Genomic DNA, 22,931 nt, shown 5'->3' with positions numbered 1-22,931 from the left:
ACAACGCTTGGGGCTGCCCAGGGATGATGCTGCTGTAGCGGCTGTGCAGGCAACTAGCAACGGGCTGCAAGGAGAAATGGAAGAGGACAGAGGAGAATAGCTTATAGGGAGGTAAAGAGCGCAGCAGGAAAGGGACAGAAACTGTACAAAAAAACGTGAGACCGAGATGCAAAGGGGCAGATCCGGACAGCGATGAGCCAGTACAGACCCAGCAGTGCCCTCCTGAAAGCACCCACTGCCGTGGACCATCCTTCCTCACCCAGAGGGCCAAAGCAAGAACTACTACACCTCTACTACACCTTCATCCTGAATATTTCCCCTGATAATTACCCGCAACCGTAGGTCACTCCGAGCAAGCAGTAATGCTGGTGGCTTTCTCAAAGCGCGATGGGGCAGGAGCAGGGGTGGAGCCCGCAGCCTGCTGTGCCCTGACCGGACAGAGCCCAGCACCGCTCGGGGCACCCACGGAGCCCAGCGTGGGACACCCTCGCACGCGCACGGCAACACGGAAAGACACGTCGAACAATTCCCGGCAGAGACGCGCAATTAAACAGCCCATTGATCCCTGATGAGCGCCAGAGCAGCAGCGATTAGTACTTTGGGAAAGAGAGCTTTGGTCATTTTTAATCAATATATACCAAACGTGGATGACAAGATACAGCTCCCTGCCACGCTGCAGGTATTCCCCGGCTGCAGAACAAGGGCTCCAACAGCACCTCGTGCTAAAAGGGCAGCAGCTCTGCTGAAAGAAGGTTATAACCAACATGGCAGTTACCAACGGCGCGGTTACCTCCCCGGCAGTTTCTAAACGCAAACCGGTTGAGGATCAATTGGCAAATTATTCAGCAAAGCAGTTCAACGGCTCGTTTCACAAATGGAGCTGAGATTATAGGTTGACCAACATCTCTCAGGAAAAGGTATATGGTTTTTAACTTTTTCAAATGTTCCTAGGTGACTCTGATTACATTCCCTGCACAGTAACTCCGCTCCTATTTCTAATGCCACACACTCGAACCGTTCCTGCCTGTCACCGTGCCTATTTGCAAGTGTTCCCCATAGGCAAACAAGGCAGATTTTTTCACAGCAACCTGGGTGCTTGCACCTCGAATGCTGTGTTCAGTTTTGGGCCCCTCACTCCAAGAAGGACATTGAGGTGCTGGAGCGTGTCCAGAGAAGGGCGACGGAGCTGGTGAGGGGTCTGGAGCACAAGTCTGATGAGGAGCGGCTGAGGGAGCTGGGGTTGTTGAGCCTGGAGAAGAGGGGGCTGAGGGGAGACCTCATCGCTCTCCCCAACTACCTGAAAGGGGGTTGTGGGGAGGTGGGTGTTGGTCTCTTCTCCCAAGTGACAAGCGACAGGACTAGAGGAAATGGCCTCAAGTTGTGCCAGGGGAGGTTCAGGCTGGATATCAGGAAAAATGTCTTTCCTGAGAGAGTGGTGAGGCACTGGAACAGGCTGCCCAGGGAGGTGGTGGAGTCACCATCGCTGGAGGTGTTCAAGGAACATGTGGACATGGCACTGTGGGACATGGTTTAGTGGGCATGGTGGGGTTGGGTTGGTGGTTGGACTTGATGATCTTACACTCTTTTCCAACCTTAATGATTCTGTGATTTATTCCCAGCTGGGAATTTGGTGCCTCTAATGACATGCTCCCAAATAAATCTTTGTCCTTAGCTTTGTAGCTTATTATTTTCATTTCTGGATGAGCGGCTCTGCTCTTCACAAGCCCCAAGAGGTCTCACCTGACTTATCCTTCCTGCAACCACATGCAAGAACAAGGCTTGACCCAGGCAAGCTTCCCCAAACAGGGACCGATGAGCAGCGGTGCCGTCACCCCTCCCCAACCCTCCCTCCGCCTGCTGCTGGGACCCCATGGGGGACCCCAAAGACAACCTCAGCACTGTCTGCGTGGAAGGACAAACCAGGACTGGAGGGGACAAAGGCATTCGCTTGCCCCTGCAGAGCATCACCCATCTCCAGGCCCACCTGCATAACCTTCGCTCCTCTCAGCTGAGGCACCTTAATACATTTCACACTAGGCAACCAAACCAATCCACACCTCCAGCAGCCACTAAGTTGGGCATCTACGTAAGGATGAAATAAATTCAGCTCAGCTGCGACAACAGTGTCTCTGGGCAACACTACTTCCCCTGGCTGATAAAGGAGATGCCTGCAGCATAGGGGTACAAATATCCAGGGCCAGGAGCACTCGGAAGCCCTCCACCTATGCACCGGTCCATGAACCAGTTCAGCACATGAGCCTGGCCATCATCACGGCGGCTGTCCCAAAACTGCTAGCTGCGATCCATCCTAGCCAGGAAATGAAACTGCGGCTCTTAGAGTGCTTGTGATAAATACTGCGGGTTAATAACAACTCCTGAGGAGAGAGAAACCCCTGAGATGGAAAATCCATAATCGTTTATTAAATTACCTTTAGTTTTATAGAATGGTTTGAGGCAACTTCACGGAACCACGGTGCCTAGACAACAACAATATTTTTCACTCTAAAGGAGAAGCCCTCTGGGACCCAGTGCTGGGAGATGATGTGATTAGCGAGTCCTGCTGTTCAGAAGCACAGAGAACCACAAGGGACTTTTTCCAGTGGGGAAAAGTCAAAATGCATAACAAGAAGCGTAATGTGAAAAGGGAGGGAGCGAGGAACCCAAGGTGTCAACAGAAAGCTGCCTTATTTCTGATCTCTGAGACAAGAAATCGTCTTGGCACTGAAGGAAAGAGAGCTGTCTCAGAAAAGGAGAAGGAGGGGGAAGATAAGAAGCTCAGCATCAGCTCAGGCTTTAGGCAGCTCTTCCTCTTCCTCCCCAGCACCTTCTGGCCAAGGTTGTGAACGCAGGGAGGAAGGCAAGGAGCAGAGAGCAGCTCCTCCACTTGCAGAGAGGACCCATCCCAAACCAGAGAGGCCAAAGGGCTGTGGAATTGCCTCCACCAGTACTGTGGAGCTGAAGCAAGGAGCCTCCCGACATAAGCAGGTCAGCCTGGAGCTGGAGGGGCCGAAAGCAAGGTGTTAACCCCTCTGGGTCTCTCTCATCCAACCTGGCCACCCCTCAGACGAGACAAAATGCATCCAGGAATTAACAGGGGGCATTTAATGGCAGCACGGGTGGATTGACACCGGGGAGAGAGGAGTCCTTCCTGCTAGGGCCAGGACAAGCTTGTGCCACCCATCGTCCCCAGCCTCTGAGACATTAGAAAAAAATAAATCTCACCCTGTCTCTTGGTTTCTGAGCCTGCTAGGGACACAGCTTCACACCTCTTCCCACACCCACCTCCCAAAATAGAGGAGCTAGAAATCACACTGCTTCTGCAAACCCCATGTGAAGATTCACGTGGGACGATGTGACTCTGCCGACCCAGGCTGTGCGAGAACCATCGACATCAGGAGCGTCACCCCGAACCTGCAGCGCTGCAAGGGGAGCACCCGAGCTCCCCGCAGCCCCTGTCAGCACCGAGGACACGGGCCAGAAGCCACCACCCCTTCGCATTAAACAGTGCTGAGGCTGCTTCCCTAGTGCATGGCACCCACATGTACCCTCATCCTTGCCTGGCCTTCCAAGGACCACCCGCTGGTGCACCCATCAGGCACAGCCATGGCAGGGGGTACAAACAAGCCTCTCAACAAAGCACGAGCTCTTTTCAGGTTATCACAGGGCAAGGCACCGCAGACCGCATGCCCGTGAGGCATCTACACAGGCTTACAGACCCCTACAATGCACTTTCATTTCTCCCTGGGGCCATCAGATGCATATTAAAAAGGCACTTTGGACCAAGCCACAGACAGCTCAAGGGTGTTTGCAACTGAAAGCAAAATAACGGAACACCGGAGCAAACCGAAACCCTTCCCAGTGCACCATGTGGAAACACTGGGCTTGAGCTGGGCCACCTGGCCAGCAGCTGAGGAAGGTGGTGGGGATGGTTTGCCCTCATCAATAGCAAATACTAAACTGCATTTCGTTCAAATGGCCCCGACAACTATTTCTTTGCTAGGATAAATTCCTCTGCTGAGCTAAGGCTTGGGTATTTCCTGAACCACCCATTGAAATTCAGACCAGGCAGTGGAGAGAGAGAGAAGAGAAGCAACATCACTGCAGTGAGATCCGACACCTCCAATTTCTGACTCGCACACGCTGGAAACGATTAAGCTGGATTCGGCGTTCATCTGAATGCAGCGAGCGGTCCTGGGGATGTCCCCCTGTGACCGAGTATTAATTAACTCAAAGTTAATAAGCAGTTTTAAGAGCCACTTACTTGAGTCCAAAAAAATGTCAGTTTTGAGACATGAGGGAGAATTTTGATTTCTTCTTTGGAAATAGAAATTGTGTAGGAATGGATGCAGGGATGTTACTACTGAAGAGAAGTATCACATTCCTGGGGCAGCAACCAAAACGCTCCAGCACCTTCCAAGCAGGAGCCACAGGATTTGATTTTGGGGTGCGCCGAGAGTCCTCGGCTCCTGCTGAAGCCCACTGACCTCAACTGTACCATCACTTTTGATGAGAAGAGTCAGAGGAGGAGCTGAGGCCCCTCAAGCTCTTCTGACATGGTTTGTACCTCCCTCAGAGTATTCCCACGGGACATGCCTGGTCTGGTTTTGCAGGGTGCAGGCGCTAAAGCTCCTCAGCCACCTTGGTCCAGCCTAAGCTGAGTCAGGGCCAGCCACCAGCACTGCAGGCACAGTGGGTCTTGCTGGAGATCACCCTTCGGCAGCAGTACTTGCCTCTTGGCAAGTTATAGCCCTGGAAGAAGTCTCCACTGACTTCACCGGAGTTATTCTGACTTGCTCTCATTTTACAGATGGCAAAACACTACCCATTAAGTCCTCTCCTTCCTTATGCTTTGCACATCAGCCAGGTGATTTAGAAGCATCAGGTGAGGCGGTAGGAAGCTCTGGCTTCTCGATCAGACAGAAAAACGCTTCTTAAGCAGACTCCGGCCAAAGGTCCCTCTGAACAAATCAGTAGCTCTAACGATAAAGATGATTTGTCATCTTTGTTCAAAATTAAACGAGCCCCAACAGCTGTAATTTGGAGATGCTATTTAAAGTAATCAGCACCAATTACAATCTTACCAGCTACTTCAAAAATTGGCTCTGCAAACAGACAACTGTGTTGACCCCCGTAACTGATAGCAAAGGAGGAGAGATGTGCTCCAGCTCTCTTTGTGGCAGGGATCTGGACATTCACCATTTTGAGATGTCTTCATAGGGTCAAGCCTGAGAGCTTGGCAAACCAAGAAGGGTACGGCTGCAATGGTTAAAATTATTAGGAAGTGGGGGGGAGCCAAAGAACTGGTTAAGAATAACCAGTTGAGAGCAGCAGGCTGGTTTGGGGAGCGTTAGGCAAGCAGAAGGCTCCCAGCCATGGGAAGAGAGAGATTCCTGATCTAGCCTCTCCTTAGGGGAAACGCTGTAGGAGACCAAAGCTGGATCTCAACAAGTTTGTGAAAGGGATGAACAGGAGAGAGCCTGAGGTCACAGGGAGCAGGCTGGGTGGGCTTGGCAGGCCAGCTTCACCCTACAAGAAGTCAAAAAGAAGCTCAAGTCTGAGCTGAGGCATCCTGGGGGTTGAGGACCAGTGTGTCCCTGGGCTCTTCTGCCCACCAGCTAGCACCCCTGTCCCTCCAGGGTGCCAAGAGCAGAGCGTGGAAAAGGAGGGAGATGAAAAGATGGAGCACATCCTGAAGTCCTCACCTAGGGGGAAACGTCCCTGCTCGTCTCGACTGCTTCTGCGGAACCCCAGAAGGTGTCTCCACCGGCCCGCACTGATGCGGGCTGCCCGGCACGTCCCGGACGGGCAGCAATGCCACAGCCCAGCGCGCCCTCCCAATGGGACTCCACAGCAGGTCACCGCAGTGAAAAGCGGGAGAAGGTAAAGCAGCAACGATAACGAAGGCAGAATGAAAAACAAACCAAGAAAAGTTCCGGTTTAATAGACTTCCTAGGGTCGCATCCCAAAATCAATCAGATGCACAATGAAGCTCCACCCCGCTGAGTACGCTGGCACCGCCATCCATCCCCTGTCCAGAAGGAACAGGGCTTGTCACAGCAGCAGAAATCACAGATTTAAGGCTGAGCGTGGCTTTCACCCTGATTTATAGGGTTGGTGTAAAAGGCTAGTTAACATGGCTGCTGAGTTATTAATTAAAGGTCACTCACAGAGTACAACAGAATTACCCCCTGCTTTACCCAGAGCAAGGCAGATGTACTGCCGGGAAACGTGCTCACAGTCCAACGGCCCCACTGAGCTCCTGGGGACGGGGCGAGGGACGACCGGACAGGGTTGGCCTGGTCCAGGCGACACCGGGGACAGCTGAGGACAAGTGTGGGGTGACGGAAGCAAGCGGGCGAGGGAGAGGGGACAGTTCCCACCGAAGACGAAGCAAGCAAAGCAAGCTCACAGTTGGAAAGGTTTCCTGCAGAGGAGAAAGATGACTCTTCCGAGGGCAGAGCGGCTGAAAAGGCGGCATTAACTGAGTCAGGCGCTCTCGAAAACGCATGGCATGCCAGCTGGCCCAGAAGGACCCTTGGGGTGCCCGACCCCCCAGGGACCCCTGCCTCCCTCCCCTACACAAAGCAGACGGTGGGGAATAAATCAATCCTTCTCGCACCAGCCCACACCACTAACTCTGCGGTGGGCATCTCACTGGGCTGCCCTGCTCTTCACGGAGCCCCATGAAATCTCCCTGTGAGCTGAAGTCCTCCCCAGGCTGCTCCTTGGAACCCTCCGAAGAGAGGGTTCCCCTCTCTTCGCCCCTGCCTGCCTCCCTCTCCGAGTCAGGAAATGTAGATCTACGGTGATACCTCCTCAACTTCCTGAGACCTGATGTTTGATTCCCTCAATGGCAGACTGAGTTAGTTTGATCTGACAATTTAGAATACCAACAGTGCTTAATGTGGACCAGAAATAATATCTGACATGTTGCCCTTCTGCAGGGCTCTTAATGAGCAATTTGAGGTGTTAATAGCTTGGAGACCGTCTTCATTTCCAGCTCTGCCACAGAGGATCACATGGTGTCTGCTGAGGGACCCGGAGAGAGTACATTACCGCTTAATTAATATGCAGAGCAGAGAAGGGAGCTGTCCTAACGTCCACAGCGCTAACGAGCCAGCAAAGGGGCTATACCAAACCCTGTGGAGCAGAGGCTGCTATCCTGCCAGATGCTCAGGACCCTCAACTGCTACCGACTCAGCAGAGTCGGGTGACTCCGCACCCACTGGAAGAATGAGCACCTGCAGGCTCAGGTCCAGCAAAGCCAATGTAGGTGGAGACGGCGTAATTAAAAGTTGAGAACTGATTCAGCATTCGCATTTTCAAAAACCTAAATTGGTTCTAAAAAAAAAAATAAGAGTAAAGATAAACAGGCAACCGGCCAACAAGTGGCCCCAGAGGAAATTAATTCCACACAGGCTTCGCTGTAATGTGTTTGTTTCTCTTATTATAAAATATATGCATTGTTCCATCATCAAAATTAGATTTTCCCTTTAGCTTGTCATTAAACCCTAATCTCATTTACCAGGAGATGACAGGGGCCTCCAAGGAGAGCTTACAGCCCTGCTCCTCTTCCCCTGCCCGCCTCCCTCCACCTGCTTTGCAGACTTTCCTCTGCATTTTAGGGTCTGTTCTTGAAGGCGCTGTGCATCAAGAAGGGCCACACTAAAGACTTCTTGTTACTTGGCAAGAGCCAGCTGTGGACGGGCTACCCCAATGCCCAGATCTTCTCCCCCAAGCCCTCCTCATAGCCATAGCTAATTTCCATTTCCCAATAGGTCGTCTCCTCTGAGCCAGATCCCAATGCCCTGAACAAAACTGTTTATTGATGATCTCTGGTATTTGTAATAGCAGCACTTCAATGCACAATGGGTGATTTTGCTTGGTTTCCTAGGGCATTATGGAAAAACCATTTGTGACTGTAATTAAAACTGCCCAGACAAGACTTTTATACTATGCAGAGAGGCCACAGCAGGAGGAACTGCTAGAAATCTGTTTATAGATGTGCTCCGGCATGACTACAAGATTGGCTTGGAAACCACAGACCAGGGCGGGGTGGCCCTGCTCCCAGGGGTTGTTCAGACAAGTCCTCCCCCCAACATCTACAGCTGTACCCAAAGCTGCAGCAGGACCTGCAGCAGGACCTGCCATTTCGCTGTAAAACACTAAAGAGCTGTTTGGCAAATATGACGTGCAGTTGAGCAGATGAAAACTCACTTCACCAAGGTGGTGTTTGCCTCAGGCCACAAAGGTCTGAGAAAGCAGCTTTCCACACCAGCTTTCCTTCCCAGGGGAACCAGTACGGGGGCTACGGCATAGCAGCAGCAAGACTGGGGCAGCAGCACAGCGTTCTGGTGGCAGTGCCTGTGTAGGTTCTTTGTATGACATGACGACAAGTAGGGTTGGCAGGGAAGGAAGAGAGCTCCCGTTATAGATCTGCTTCTCCAAGCACCTAAGCATGGCTCTGTAGCTCCAGACACCAAGCAGGATTCTAGGCTACGGGCTATGCGAAAAGTGTTGGTCATGTCTTACGGTCCCAGCTTGGCTGGAGAACGCTGCCTCTTTCCCAGCATCAAACTGGTGGAGATCACCTATTCCCTATGCATCGACCCTGACCACACCTGGTAGGTGTTCTTTCCACAAGGGAAAGTTGAAGGCAATTTGTCGGATCCCAGGCAAACAACTTGGTCTTTGCAAAGTACAAACAGGACACCAGGAAGAAGAGCTTCAAGGAAAGGGCATTGGTGCACGTACCTCATCTGCTTCGCGTGGCTGTCCACCAGGAATGACCAGTGGTACTGGACAAGCAGCGGGCTGCAGTTAGTCATCTCGACATACTGGACAGCTTCAGTGTCGTTCAAGATGCAGCCGAAGTCCAGGGCCGTGGTCTGGATGTGGAGATTCGGGAAGTAGACCTCTCCCCGAATGGTGACCTGTTCCTCATGAGGGTGCTCGAGAAAGTGTATTTTCAGAGCCTTCTCTGCTACCCAGGTGTTCAAATGCTCTTCAAAAGCAGGGTTAAATCTGATGGAGAGGTGAAGCTCCTCCCCGACCTCCAGCTTCATGGGCTGCAAGGAGATGAAGAGTATTAAGCACCAGTGTGATGAAGTCCCAAGGTCTGATGGCATGAAACATGTAAATATTCAACATGTGACCCCAACGTGGCCTTCTCAGTTCATCCTTCCTTTTCTTTACAGCGTGCACGTGCCCGCAAGCACCACACCACTCTGGTCTGAGACTATCTCAGGCTCATGCCTCTGGGCTCTGCATCAGTACAAGAGGGAAGTAAATATTGTTATCCTGAATTCTGGACCCACAGAAGCTATATGCTAAATACATAACCAAACCAGCACTCTGGCAAGCCAGGGCCTTTTGCCCTGACTCTACAGGAACTCCTTTATCCTCACAGCACAAGCGCAACGGCATTGCAGCCTCACCCTTGCAGGTGCTAGTCACTGGCACGGCACAGAAATGGTGGCCGTGCCTACCACAACACGTTTAGCAGAGTCCATACCCAACACCTTCCACCAACAACGGGGGCAGGTGCCGGGGAGCGGCTGGAGGAGCATCCTCAGCCTTCTGGAAAGCAGGGCTGCCCTTGAAGGGAGCAAGCTGCTTCTTGAGGTTATCTGGATGGCTGCTGGAGAGCTAGGATGGATTCCAGGAGACACCTTTACTACATGGCATGCCCAGACCTAGTTGCACGCTCCCTTCTCATGGCTTAGAGCCAGGACGTATTTCCCCAATTCAGATGATATTTTGGTTCCTTCAGCAACTTCTTTCGAATCTAATTTAGTTCGGGCCAGTCTACTGCTGATTCTAAAGAATAAACCTCTCTACCAGAGGACCTCCCAACAGAAACGCACCACCACACTCCTCCCTCTTCAAACCCCACCAGCACGAAGGTCCACGGCTGCTCACCTGAACATCTGCGGGGAGGGGCTGCCGCTCGGCATCGCAGATCATGAAGGGTTGCTCTAGGGCCAGGACAACGCTGAGTGGCAGGGAGGAGTTGTTTTTTAAAGAAAGAGGCTTGTGCTGAAGAGCAAGGACATCACCGGGTTGCTACAGAAACAGGAGACAAGGAAAAAAAACAACCTGAAGCGACCACGGACATCCTTTCCTTTCTGATGCGTTTCAAGTTTTTCAACCCCAGAAGAGCATACACCTCTATTTACTATTTTTATTCACTTCTACCCTTCTAGAAAGGTTTCCTTGAAGTAGATCAGATGCTTTTCATCTTTAGAAACTAGAGCATCCCCCGGGGGACAGGGAAACAATCTCATGTACAGATGGGGGGATAGGACCCCGTGAGGAGGCAGCTGCTTGAACAAGATCAAAAGAGAAAGTGAACCCAGTTCATTTGTCTCCAGTTTTGTACCCTCTCTTGGGCGGAATGGCACAAGACTTTTCACGCACATACGGTCATTTCTTATAAGCCTATCGGTTCTGGTAGCCTCATAAAAGCAGTGATGCTAGTCAGAGGAGAAAAGCAAGCAGGATTTGGCCTGTAGTGGAGAGCCTGCAGTAGCCTACGGTTAGCTTTGAACATTTCCATGCACATACAGCCAGCGAGAAACCTCGACAGTTCGTTTGCAACGTGTCTCCTGCCACCCCTGCTACAGTGACAAGGTGTCTGTAGCCTCAAAGCTCAAGCTCAGCCTAAGCTATTTCTTCCTGTTTACGCATTGCTCTGGGCTTCCTGCATGGTTTATATAAACTAGGCAGTGTTTAGGAAACTAGTTCTGGGTGTATTGATATCAAACAGCTGCAGCATCGTAACGCTCGATAAATCGGAGCGCGTGGCATCAAGCAGACCACAGGCAGACATCAGGGAGAGCTGAAAAGCTTCTAATTAAATCTGAACTGCCTGCTCACAGGATTCTGTGCTTCTCTGGAAGCCTGGGAACCGGAGGAGAGACCTGAAAACACAGAAACTAAATAATGAAATATCTTCTCTTTTTCAGGCTCCTCGCGGGAGAGGGAAAGATGATGCAGGAGTCAGGATCCAGAGACTAAAGGGCACCTGCTTCACGTTGGTGTTATCACCACTGCGGCTGAAGGACGTCTGTGGGTCCTTTGAAGAAAGTGAGGCTTGGGGAAATGCAAAGAGCTACCATCCATACCAACAGCAGAGAAGGCAAAGAGAGACAAGAGATGACAGTTTTTCCTCATCAGCCTGAGGAGTTGACAGCTAAATCAGTTTTTCTCAGCTCCCCTACAGGATCAGTGTTCAGACTTCACCGTGCCTTGGAGGATCCTTAAAAACCTCCCGTTATACTAAGTACAGAAACTGGTGTCTCTCTACAAGTGGCCACGATCCCCCCTCAGCGGAGCCGCTGTAATCTCAGTTTTACTTTGGTGAAGTTAAGAAACAGTCCCAGCCCTAAAAATGTCCTCACTTATTTTACAAAGCGCCTCAGGAGGGGTGAGGAGCGGGTTTAGCATCGCTCAGCTGCAGCCCCAGCACACGAGGTGGCTGAGCAAAGCCCACGCTGTCCTCGGGGGTCCCACACATCTCACCCTCCGCCCTTGGCTCAGCAGCTCAATTCTGTCTCCCCATCACAAAAGGCAGAATAGAGCTGCTGAGACTGTCCCCCAGCCCAGAGGAGTGAAATAATGATCTCTGTGTTAATGGCAAAAGCTTTGTCCTGCTCAAATCAATAGCCAAAGCCCCGAGGACTTGGAGAAGATATTTAACTTCCCCCTTTGAACACAAGCGCACACACCCCACGGGCTCTCAGTCATCAGCCAAGCTATTCAATGTCAGGATGCAATCCAAAGACTTACCTTCTCCACGCGGAAAGTGACTTCTCTGGAGGATAGCTGCACAACGGGAACAACAAACTCACAGGTGACATCCACTTGCATGATCTGTGCCTTCCCTGCCTTGCTCCCCACCATGGCATGACACAGCAGCCGCTCCTTCACCACCTGCATGCAAGAGGCACACGTCACTCAGCGGGTGCTAGCAGGGCATCCAGAAAACACCCTGCAGTTGCTAGCCACCCGACCATGGACATAAAGGATTTTGATAGCCTGGATAAAAACGATGCCATGGGATCTTGGCCATCAGCAGCTATTACTGCCATAAAGTTACAGTCACTCATCTCCTCAACAGCCCCCTCTCTTCCTATGCTGCATCCTATTTATGCTGCACTCAAATGTCCATAACACTACACCCCAACATCCGCAAAAGGCACTTGAGTCATGTGCTGTCTACAATTGTAATAATCCCTGCCCCAAATAATGATTTGATGTGCCCCATCGCTAAGCATAATGCTTACAGAAGGCTGTAGGAATGGATTAAAAAATACGCAACTATATTAAGGGAAACAAGTGGTAGAAAGGCAAATGCCAGCAAACCCTCCCTTGGAAGCTTAGTGGAAAGGATCCATGGGAAAAACCCAAACAGCCAGCCTGCCTTCAGGTAAAGAGGGGATCACTCATTCCAAGGATGTACTGTGCCCTCCTAAAGCTGGTTTTAAAAGCAATCTCCCCAGAAAAGAGATGTCTTGCACATCAAACAAAAACCCTCTGCTGAAGCGGGATGCTCTTGCGTTCAAGACTTTTTCCTGATTTCTCATGGTTTCACTTTCCCAAATTCCTCCCGTCATTTCTCACTCTTCCCTCTGGTACAACACCACAACTCAACTCCTCATTGGAGCCTACAGTCTCCAAAATCATCTGTGTTGCACAGACAGTGCAGGCAGTTGGGCTTCTGGCCAACCTGAAGAGTATTAAGTTCTCCAGACCCAAGTAAGGTGGAAAGCCCACTCCCAGGGTCTGGGCTTTGACTGCACGAGCCAGGCAGCCACAGCTGAGCTCACAGATCCCCTTTGGCCTTTCCAGGCAAGACACCCTCACCAGTGCCCTGATCACTTTGTTTCCTTTCCAGTACCTTTTTCCCTCTTCAGCAAAACCTTTGGGCTCAGAACTGCACAGGAACAGTCCCACCACAGTCAACTGAGTCAGTAATCAAGTCTTCCTCAAGCTGCTACTGAGGCAACCCTTTAAAACACCTTTCAAAGCACTGCTATCAGCAGGAGCTTAATGGGGATTTATTCCATAGTTGCTTAAACATCTGGAGCCAGGGAATGCACACCAGAGTTAGCTGGCAGTTTCTCTGCAGAGCTGGATTTCCCTTGGAAAGAAGGGTCCAGGGAGAACACCCAGTGACCCTGCTGAAATCCCCCCTCTCAGCTGCCATCCAAGGGTGCTGCAAGACCTGGCTGCCCTTGGGACACCGCGGCTGGCTGAGAGACTGGGGTGAGCTGTTATGGAAATATTGACAAAAGTCAAGCTGCCAAGTATAATGATCCCTGGGAACAGGCTCCCCCGTGGAGAATGATCATTAGAGCTGACACACCCTGTTCGTTTTTCTCCTCCAGGACTCAGTGCTAGATAAGCCCTCGGCTTATGTTTGTCTACAGAGGAAAAATGATGCTGCTCCCAGACACTCCCTCCCCTCACAGGTCGTTTGTTTTACTCTTACTCACTGCTTCCCCCAGATATATTACCTTGCATTTTTTAATCTACTTTCTGCCTGTGTTCCTAGTCTAAGTGTAACTTATTTTCCCTGCCCTTCCTTTCTGCCTCAGCACACGACACCTCGTAACCTGCTGTTTGCCCCTGAAGTAGCAATACTTCCTTCAGCCCGCATTTTGGTGTCAGCAAGTTGGGTTTATGGTAGCTATAGAAACACGAAAAAAAGCCTTAGCAACTGATGGTGGCCAGCAAGAAAAGCAACTGCTGCTGCCGTGGTAACTTGTGGCATTAAATCAGTTTCTGGAAAGCTCTTGCTCATTTTCGCAGGAAAATGTCAAGGGGCTGCAAAAGAAGTCCCAGTGGATGTGATCTGATGGGAAAGGCTCAGCCCTCATGGGGGACCTCACCTGAGGAGTGCTGGAGAAGCCTTCCAGCGTCATCTCCACGGTCTTGCCCGGCATCAGCTCCACCCTTAGCGGCCGAAGCCTGAACATGGGGCAGGCGGGTTTGGGGCTCTGGGAGGCATCTTTGCCCTTGCTGTTACTGATGGCCGGGAGACGATGACGCAGGCGAAACGGGGAAAAACCTTCCGTCGTCCAATAGAGCTGATGGGTGCGTCGTCCTTTATTGGTCAACTTGAAGTGGTAACTGCAGGGATCCAGGCTAGAAGAGAAACAGAGATGGAAAATGTCATGGGAGCTGCTATTTCCCAGTGATCACCCAGCTTCAGCACCCTGATGGCGTTATCTGACTGCACACTCAGCAATAAAGGCACCTCCAAAAAGGCTGACCTAGCTCAAAGCTACAGCAAGAGCTGGACCTTGGTTGCCCCGAAGTTCATCACCATCCAGCAGCTGGTCTGGTTGTGCACAGCAAGGAAAAGCTTCATGGAGAACATAGTGGTGGGTTGACCTCGGCTGGACTCCAGGTGCCCACCAAGCCGCTCTATCACTCCCCTCCTCAGCAGGACAGGGCGGGGAGAAAATCAGATGGAAAAAACCTCGTGGGTCAAGATAAAGGCAGTTTAATACAGCAAAAGCAAAGGCTGTGTGCGGAAGCTAAGGAAAATAAAAGATTTATTCTCTACTTCCCATCAGCAGGTGATGTCCAGCCACTTCCCAAGAAGAAGAGCTTCAGTATGCTTAGCAGTTGCTCCACAAGACAAATGTTGTAATAACGAATGCCCCCCCTTCCTCCTCCTTTCTCTTAGCTTTTATTGCTGAGCAGGCGTCGTATGGGATGGAACATCCCTTCGGTCAGTCTGGGTCAGCTGTCCTGGCTGTGTCCCCTCCCAAAACCTTGCCCACCCCCAGCCCACCAGTGAGAGGGGAGTGTCGGAGAGACAGCCCGGATGCTGTGCGAGCAGCACCCAGACCACTGGTGCCTTATCGACACCTTCCAGCTACCAGTACCAAGCACAGCACTATGAGGGCTGCTGTGGGGAAAAGGAACTCCATCTCAGCCAGACCCAACACAAACATCATCTCAGTTGCTGCAGACAGAGCATCACCAGCCTTTGGGGCTTAATAATCCGAGTATTTTTCCAAGGTGCAGGTCTCGCTGCATCAGACGCTAAGCTGGCCTGGCCGCAAGTAGAGGGAGGAACAGCTTCGCTGCCATTTCACCTTCCCCTTGGGAGCTGCTGCCTCAGATGGCTTCCTCCAAAGACGCTGTTGGGGAGGCTGCAGGGTATAGAGACTCATCTGGTGATCCGGGCACCGCCTGCCTCGCTGGTGGGATCTCATCCCTTAGAGAGCAGCCAACCCTCATCGCTCCCAACGTATCGCCCTTTGCCTGAACAGTGCAGCTGGTTTTGTGTTTTAGGAAGATAAATGCACTCTGAGAACACGGGATCAACAGAAGTTTCCCCAATACGAACACGGCAGCAAGACCAGCTCTAGCTGCTGAGGGAACGGAACAACAGCAAGAGATGAATAACTAGAGCTAGATATAAAACCAAATGAATATTCAATGGAAATTGACTCCTTCAGGTAAAGAAACACTAACCGCAGGCTAGTCTGGAGTAATTCTTTTACCCTCTATAAATCCGAGCATGACCAGGAAATGAAGAGTTCCTGGAACAGTTAGTGTCTTTTTGAAAGGTACACAATATGTGGCTCACAAAATGCCTGTCTGCCATAAGCAGCTAAATACAAACACAGAAGCGACAGTATAGAACAAACTAGTCTGTGAAACAGACTGTTAAAAAAAATGACGTATACAAGTTTAGTATGACATGGTGTACATTGGGGAGAGCAACAGATGAAAGCTTGGAGCAGCTCTGGGGAGATGCAGAATCTGTGGCTCTGGGAAAGCCCAACTCAGAGATGTTACCGGGGTCCCACCTCAGCTCAGCCGGTGGCAGCTCTGCAGCTGACACCAACGGCAACAGCTCCAAACAGAGCCTGCGGGTGAAGGGCGGCAGAACACGATGACGTGAACCACCCTAACATTGTCCCCCGTGTTGCGAAGGCAATTTGTGGCTGCACGGAGCACAGGACACGCTGGACAAGCACCAACCTCCCTGCAATGTCCCTGCTGATGTGGATGGCTTGTGGATGCATATTTAAGTCCCTAAAAATCTATCCTAAATGCTTATGGCGGGATTAACCTGCTCCAACTAAAATTTTAGGTATCGGAGCACTGTGGACCCTCTTTGCAGCCAGGGAAAGGAACAGGCACCTCGAGAAGATGATGCCTCTCGCCCCAAAAGGTCTCCAAACACAAGGTGAGCAGCACTTTGCAAAGGCTTAGTTTCCCCCACTGTTTAAACAGGGATGTGCCTGGTTTCAGACATGCCTGTTAGGATCGATAAATCCCCTCCTCTGAGCCAAGCTCTTTCAGTTGAAACTCCCAATTTACCCCACCCAACCTCAGCAGATCTCTCCTCCTCTCCCTTTCAGAGCTGGGCCTGCAGCCACCCTCGCTTGCCCGTGCCCCGGGCTGCTGCTGCGGTCTTGACGGAGGAGACAGGGAGGAAAGCAGGCAGGAGAAACGAGGAAAGAGCGACTACGTCTAATAAAGAGCAGCCCGGCAGGGGGGCCGGGGATGACGAGTGAACTGAGGCATGATACAGGGCAAAGACAAATTCTGCTGCTCCTCCAGGACTCCCGGGCAGAGGGGAAATAAAGCAGCACCATTAATTTAGTCGAGGAGTTGCTAACAAGGTACCTCCACGGTTTTCCGCTGTTGCAAGATGATACTCCACAGTGAGTGAAAAAGCAAGCCATGTTATTGCGAAGGGAAATATGTTTATACTCGTAATGCAGTGTTTTCCAGCCGGAGGCTTCGGGGACCTGCTGTTTTCCCCCATATCTTTATTTGATAAAGTGAGGAAATAAATGTATTATAACTAAGGGCAATTCAGTGACAATTTAGCAACTGGTGTCCATTTTGGTGGCTTTTGAGGGTATCTAACGTCTTTCAACTGGCCATAAAATGCTTCTAAAGGAATTCTTGTGGCTTCAGTGAAATGGAGCCAGGACCTTGAGCACGGGAGGAGAACTAGCCTGAAGGACCACAGCAAAACTCCTCCTGGCTGAGCCCATGGCAGAAGCAGGTGATGAGAGATATCCTACCTGAAGTGGGGTCCCAAGTTGAGCTCCGGACCAAAAGGTTTCTCAGTGACAATCGTGGTGCCGATGCCGACAGCCTGGACGGGGATGACATAAGAACGACTGTTCTCTATGAACAGGTTCACCTCGTCCTTGAATTTCTCTGTGTCATCCAAGTTTGCTATGACGGTCACAGACACTTCGCTCTCAGGGGGGATCACTCCTCTACGGGGTTCAATCCTCCAGCGCGAGCGTTTGCCAGCCTGTAAGACAAGCCAAACACTAATGAGGATGGAAACCATGGACCCTGGTCTCTTGTGGGGCGCAGGAAAAGGAAGGACTAAAGATATGAGGGTAAAAACCAGAAAGGCTTCATTTCCCTAAATCTAAGCTACAGTGTCTGGAAAGAACAACTATGCAGGAGCTTACACAACCTGTAATTTGCCCTCCTTTAACAGACTCACTTCATTAACCCAGTCTTGCCCAAACCAAGAGATGCTCATCCTCAGGAGAAGGTTATTCCCCCTCTTCTTTTGGTCTCTCTTTCGGAGTGCGCACCAAGGGAAGCTACTTTATCTCTCCTGCCTTCCCAACCACGGTCACCCGGTTTGCATCAAGGCTCAAGGCCAGAGGAAGCCAGGACTGCTCAAATCCCACCGTGGCAGCGGGATACTGCTGAGAGCCTGAAGAATAACTCTGCAAAACCGGTCGATCAAAACCCCAACACCAAAGTCTTCTTTCCCAAGAGTTAGGCAGTGCTTTTCAACAGCCCCTGAAGGACTGAAGCACTCGGGCCCCACTGATCATCAGCTGCAGCGAGGTGTCCCACTGTCCTTGGCTTTGAAACATTCAGCTCTAAGTGTTTACAGCAGGGCAGTAAAGAAATAAGCCCAAAGAAAGGGCAAGACACGCCCTGTGGGCATGGCCGGGGCTTCCCAAGTGTTCTCTTCCTCTGGTCTCTCACAGACCTCCCTCTACAGATGGGGCAATAAGGGCGCTGGACCCCCAATTCCATTTAAAACCACGTTTGCAGGGAGCAAGCTTGCAGCAGACAAAGAGAAACGAATGCAATGCTCCCTGGCCAGCCTGAAATGCACTGGGATGTAGATGTACGGCTTCAAAGTGTCCACCACGATGTTAGTGGCACACGCACTCCACAGTTCAGTGCTGTGTTTGGGACAACAGGCACTACTCACCCCAAACACCTCAGTATTGTAAGAGAAAAGGGGTTTTTCTATTTTTTTTTTTTTTTTTTTTAATGAAAAGCAATGATGAGCTTGGAGGCCTGACATGATCCCAGTGCCTGATCCAGGTGAAGTCAGCTTGAGTTTCCATCTGTCAGGCTGGCGGCACTGAGCTCTAACAGGACACCAGCCAGCCCAAGGGAGAAGAGCATCAGTAAACCAAGCAGCACTTCAAAGTCATGGAAAGCATTTTAAATAACCCCCCAAAACGAGGGTAAGACTAGCGGGAGGCCAGGGAAGCAATAACTTGCTGAGCATTCAGGGTCCCAGCAGCGTGGGTAGGCGCCCCAGCTACAGTAACTCCTCAGGCTGACTGCGCCCTGCACGGAGAGCGGGTCAGGGCTGCATGCCTGCATCCCAGGATGGAGCACACCAAAGGCATCACAACTATTCCAGGCGCTGGCAAAACTAATAAACTCAGTTCCATTTCATTTATCCTCTAGAGATGCAAGAGAAAGTCTTAAAACAAAGGCAAGATAAGGGTGGAATCACAGACTCACAGAAGGAGAGGGGTTGGAAGGGACCTCTGGAGATCACCCAGTCCAACCCCCCCACCAGAGCAGGGTCACCCAGAGCAGGTTGCACAGGAATGCGTCCAGGTGAGCTTTGAATATCTCCAGACTCCGCAACCTCTCTGGGCAGCTTGTTCCAGTGCTCTGCCACCCTCGAAGTAAAGAAGTTCCTCCTCACGTTGAGATGGAACTTCCTAGGACCAAGTTTGTGCCCGTTACCTCTCGTCCTGTCACTGGGCACCACTGAAAAAAGACGCCCCATCCCCCTGGCACCCACCCCTTCAGTATTTAGAAGCATTAATAAGATCCCCCTCAGTCTTCTCTTCTCCAGACTAAAAAGACCCAAGTCCCTCAGCCTTTCCTCATAAGAAAGATGTTCCAGTCCCCTAATCATCATCGTAGCCCTTTGCTGTACCCCCTCCAGCAGCTCCCTGTCCTTGAGTGGAGGAAGGTAGTCGGCACAGGTTAAACCCCGGGGCTCTGCGTCTCCAGGGAGCGCAGGCTAGGCTTTTTTCACTCCTCCTACACCTTCCACATCCATTATTACCTGCAACCTTACTCTCCAGCCTTCTGGTTTGGGACCTCATACTCTGTTAGGGAATATTCTTAAATTCCCTTTGAGGTCTGGCTAATTATCATTTTGGTTTCTGCACCCCCCAACACTCCCTGCCTGCGGAGGCGAAGCAGTGCTTGAAAACCAGGCTGAACCTCAGGGTGTCTAGCGAGACTGGAAGATGGCAAACAAAGCAAAAACCTGTCAGCAGAGCTCTACCTGCTTACCCAGAGAGACTACAGTCACTGAAAATCCATCAAATCAGCACCACATTTATTTTCGTCTCAAAGGCCAGTGACGCACACAACCCCAGGCAGGTAGACAAGAGAAGACTGACCTCACTCACCACATAGGATCCCACCAACCCTCTGCTGTTGTCCCTGCATCCCGTGCGTAGCCTCAGTGGAGCCTCAGAGGCATCCACTGCGCTGACATCAGCCAAGGGCTACCCAGCCAACACGTTCATGCCAAGCCGCTGGGTGTTAAGTCTTCACTGACGGTAATGTACAACTTTTCCTCTGATTCATGCTGACACAGGGTAGCTCGCTTGAAAAGGAGACCTGATAGCTCTGCTCCAGAGGTGAATCTGCAAGTCTGCTATCTGACAAAGCTCATTTATCAAAGCTTGGCAACAAGCCGGGCAGTAAATTGTACCCAAGAAACTATTACTGAGGAATAACGATAGGCTGTCTCGACGGAGCCAGACTTTGAATTTCCCAGGGTGACCCAGCGCAGACCCACCAAGCCCTACCAGGCCAACAGCCCACTCCGGAGGAGCGTGATTTGCATCGCGTCCTCATTCCTTCAGTCAGCGTTTGGTGTGGGTCCGAGGGGCAGCACAGTGCATCACTGAACAGGAGACCTGCCGGGACCAAAAGGCTCTGCCGGGCCACATTCACTCAGGTTTCTAGGTCAGCTCCTGCCTACACCCAGCCAGGCTGTGTCCCAGAGACAGGAAATCTCCTGGAGCCATGCTGAAGAACTCCATCACTTTGGAGACCAAGAGCTAACTTCTGATGACACCCCTGCTACTTGCTTCTCCCTGAATGCTCTGGAAAACGATGCAATAGCTGTACGCACTGGATAGACAAAGTCAGTGGCTATTTTTATCCCTGTAGGAGCTTGCACTATCAGACATCAGAGTCCCTGAGTGCTAGGCAAGGGTAGGGATCAATCACTGGATCACTTGATCAAGAAGTTCAATGCTAAGATCATTAGCTTCTCCCAGGACAGATTTCCATTGTGAATAAGAGCTCCCAAAATTTGATGATAACAGACACCAGCGTGCATCTGAGAGACGGATGGATGGATGGATGGATGGAAGGATGGCTGGCTGCCCTAAAGGACGACTGAGGAGCCACCACACTCCGTTCTCTTGAAGCTACTCAAAGCGAGTTAATTAAAGGGGTCTGGTCATTCTGGCCTTGCACAAGCGAAAGAGGAAGCAGAACTCAGTATTAAAAATGCAGCTGTACTTTACCAAGCCATAGCTCTAGGGAGAGAGCCTTCCCACCACGTCAGGCTGACCCATTGCTCCTCGTGGAGGTTGCACATGATGGAGAAATAAAACCCCATCCTACATCAGTCGTGTGGAGAGCCTTGTCCCAGGTGTTTTCGCAGTCCTGAGGTGGGGGACCCCACCTTCTTCGTTTCCAAGCTACTCTTTAGCCGCACAAACTGCCAGTGGCAGAAAACAGCACAAAAGCACCCCGAGCCCCAGCACGAGGTGGAGATCAGAGCACGAGGCTGGCTAGGTGCTCCCACCAACAACCAGCCTCCTCCCGGCACCTCAGCACCAGCATCTCCTCGGCAAAAGCATGGGGACCACCTTGGTTTAGCCTCTGCCCCAGCGCACCATCAAAGGGATGCTTTATGAAAGCAAGAGGCAGAGCCTTTAAAGCCAGTAAAAATATAAAAACTAAAGCATGGCACTCACTGCCACTGACAACGCAGCCTAATTTGTCACGCTTGGTTCAGCTAATAGCAGACTGGTGAGGGAGCTAACGAAGCCTGTCTCCACCTTTGGCCCCTGCCCACAGCTCACCCCTCCAGACCCCATCTGCCCTCCCCACTGAGCTGGGGAGACCAGTGCCACCGCTCCGCACATCGGGGTTCGTCAGCCAGGACTCGGGCACGGCTTGGCCGGCTGCTGCCAAGCACAACATTTAGTAACCAAACTCCTCCCGCTTTTCCTTTGGGAAAAGCACTCCGCTGAGTCACTCTTGCTTGTAGGAACATAATTGCCTTGAAGACTTCTACCCTTCTTTAATTCAGTTGGCCAACGGGCGCAGCGCAATACGACGAGCTTAGTTTCCCTAGACGAGCAGAACAACAACTTCTTCAATTACTGAAATACAGCAATTTTGAAAGGGCATGAACTCATATAAGATACCTGACATGATAAAAAAACCCTCTTCCCTGTGGCCAGGTTTCAGGCACCTTTTCCAAGGTCTCCTCCAAACCTCTGCTCCCCTAAGAGCCACATGCCCTGGACCTAAGCCTGTGCAACCCTGGCAGGGACACGGCCTTCCACCTTCCTCAGCTTTTCATACAACCGGTCGCCAGCACAAGACCGGACCCTCCTGGCCCTGACCCCTGTTCATGACCGATGGCGTGAGCTTCCAGACATGGTCCAGCTCTGGCATGACCAAGCTGGGTGGAAATCAGCAAATTGGTGCTGCTGTATTAGCAAAACACAGCCTTTAAAAACCAAACCAATGGTTTAAGTCTAAAGGTGAGCTTTCAGAGCACCACGAGGCTCTGGTGGGACAGCTCTGGAAAGAGTTAAGCCTATGCATCTTATCTTCAAAAGCTCTGCTCACCTTGGAAGAGACCACATATTCAGGGCCAATGCTGCCCATACCCTGCAAAGTTAATTTAACACTCCTCTCTAAACAGCATTGCAGGTATCATTTGAAGGGCACGGCACTGCCTGCGTCTCGCTACGAGCAAGCACTGACAGGCTGCCTAATTATTCGGATGCTCCGGGAAACAAAACAATAAATGTAATTTACAGTAGATTTTAAAACCACCCTCTTGCCGATTCAAGTCTGCTCCGACTTCAGCGAGAGCAGTTGGAGAGAGCTACGAACAATGCTGACAGGCTCTGCGAAGCCTTCCCTCCCGCAGCCTGCACAATTCGCTCAGATAACAAAATCGCGCATCAGCCAGAACAAGAAACAGAATCACTAAAGCAGCATCCCTTTATCGGCACTGGTTTTAAGTTTATCTCCATGTTTTGCTGTCCCTCTGTACGACCATTTCTTTCACAAAGGGAATGTCATCAAAAGCTTGAGATAATAAGCAATGAAATTAGTAAATGAAACAAATCCTGCGCTAAATGAGGAGAGAAGCAAGTATGGGAATGGGAACTGCGTGTTCTCTCCTTGCTTACACCGAGTTTGACCAAGAGCCTTTATATGCTGCCTCAAAATCAGTTGATTTTCTCCACTGAATCCCAGTGAGAAGATAAACAGTTACAGCTTTTTTTTTTTTTTTTAAAACAAACAAAACTTGGTCTCTTCTGCAATGTCAGCTCCAGTTGAACGTGACGGCAGCTCATCCCTGGGAAGGTGGAAGG

At 51.1% G+C, this 22,931-nt stretch overlaps 1 protein-coding gene across 1 annotated transcript in view; it reads right to left on the bottom strand.

Moving 5' to 3' along the window:
* Positions 1–22,931, bottom strand: part of LOC132320050 (hydrocephalus-inducing protein homolog) — a 144,339-nt gene that overhangs the window by 51,546 nt on the left and 69,862 nt on the right. Inside the window, exons 18-22 of the mRNA XM_059832152.1 lie at positions 17,067–17,305; positions 13,896–14,151; positions 11,791–11,934; positions 9,922–10,065; positions 8,755–9,068 (exon numbers count right to left, since the gene is read on the bottom strand). Of these exons, the coding sequence (XP_059688135.1) occupies positions 8,755–9,068; positions 9,922–10,065; positions 11,791–11,934; positions 13,896–14,151; positions 17,067–17,305 (1,097 nt within the window). The remainder of the gene's footprint in view (positions 1–8,754; positions 9,069–9,921; positions 10,066–11,790; positions 11,935–13,895; positions 14,152–17,066; positions 17,306–22,931) is intronic.

This window comes from Gavia stellata, chromosome 33 (assembly GCF_030936135.1).
Source record: "Gavia stellata isolate bGavSte3 chromosome 33, bGavSte3.hap2, whole genome shotgun sequence".
Lineage (NCBI taxonomy): Eukaryota > Metazoa > Chordata > Aves > Gaviiformes > Gaviidae > Gavia > Gavia stellata.
Note: the sequence above shows the minus strand (reverse complement) of the source record. Positions and strands in the feature narration are given on the sequence as shown.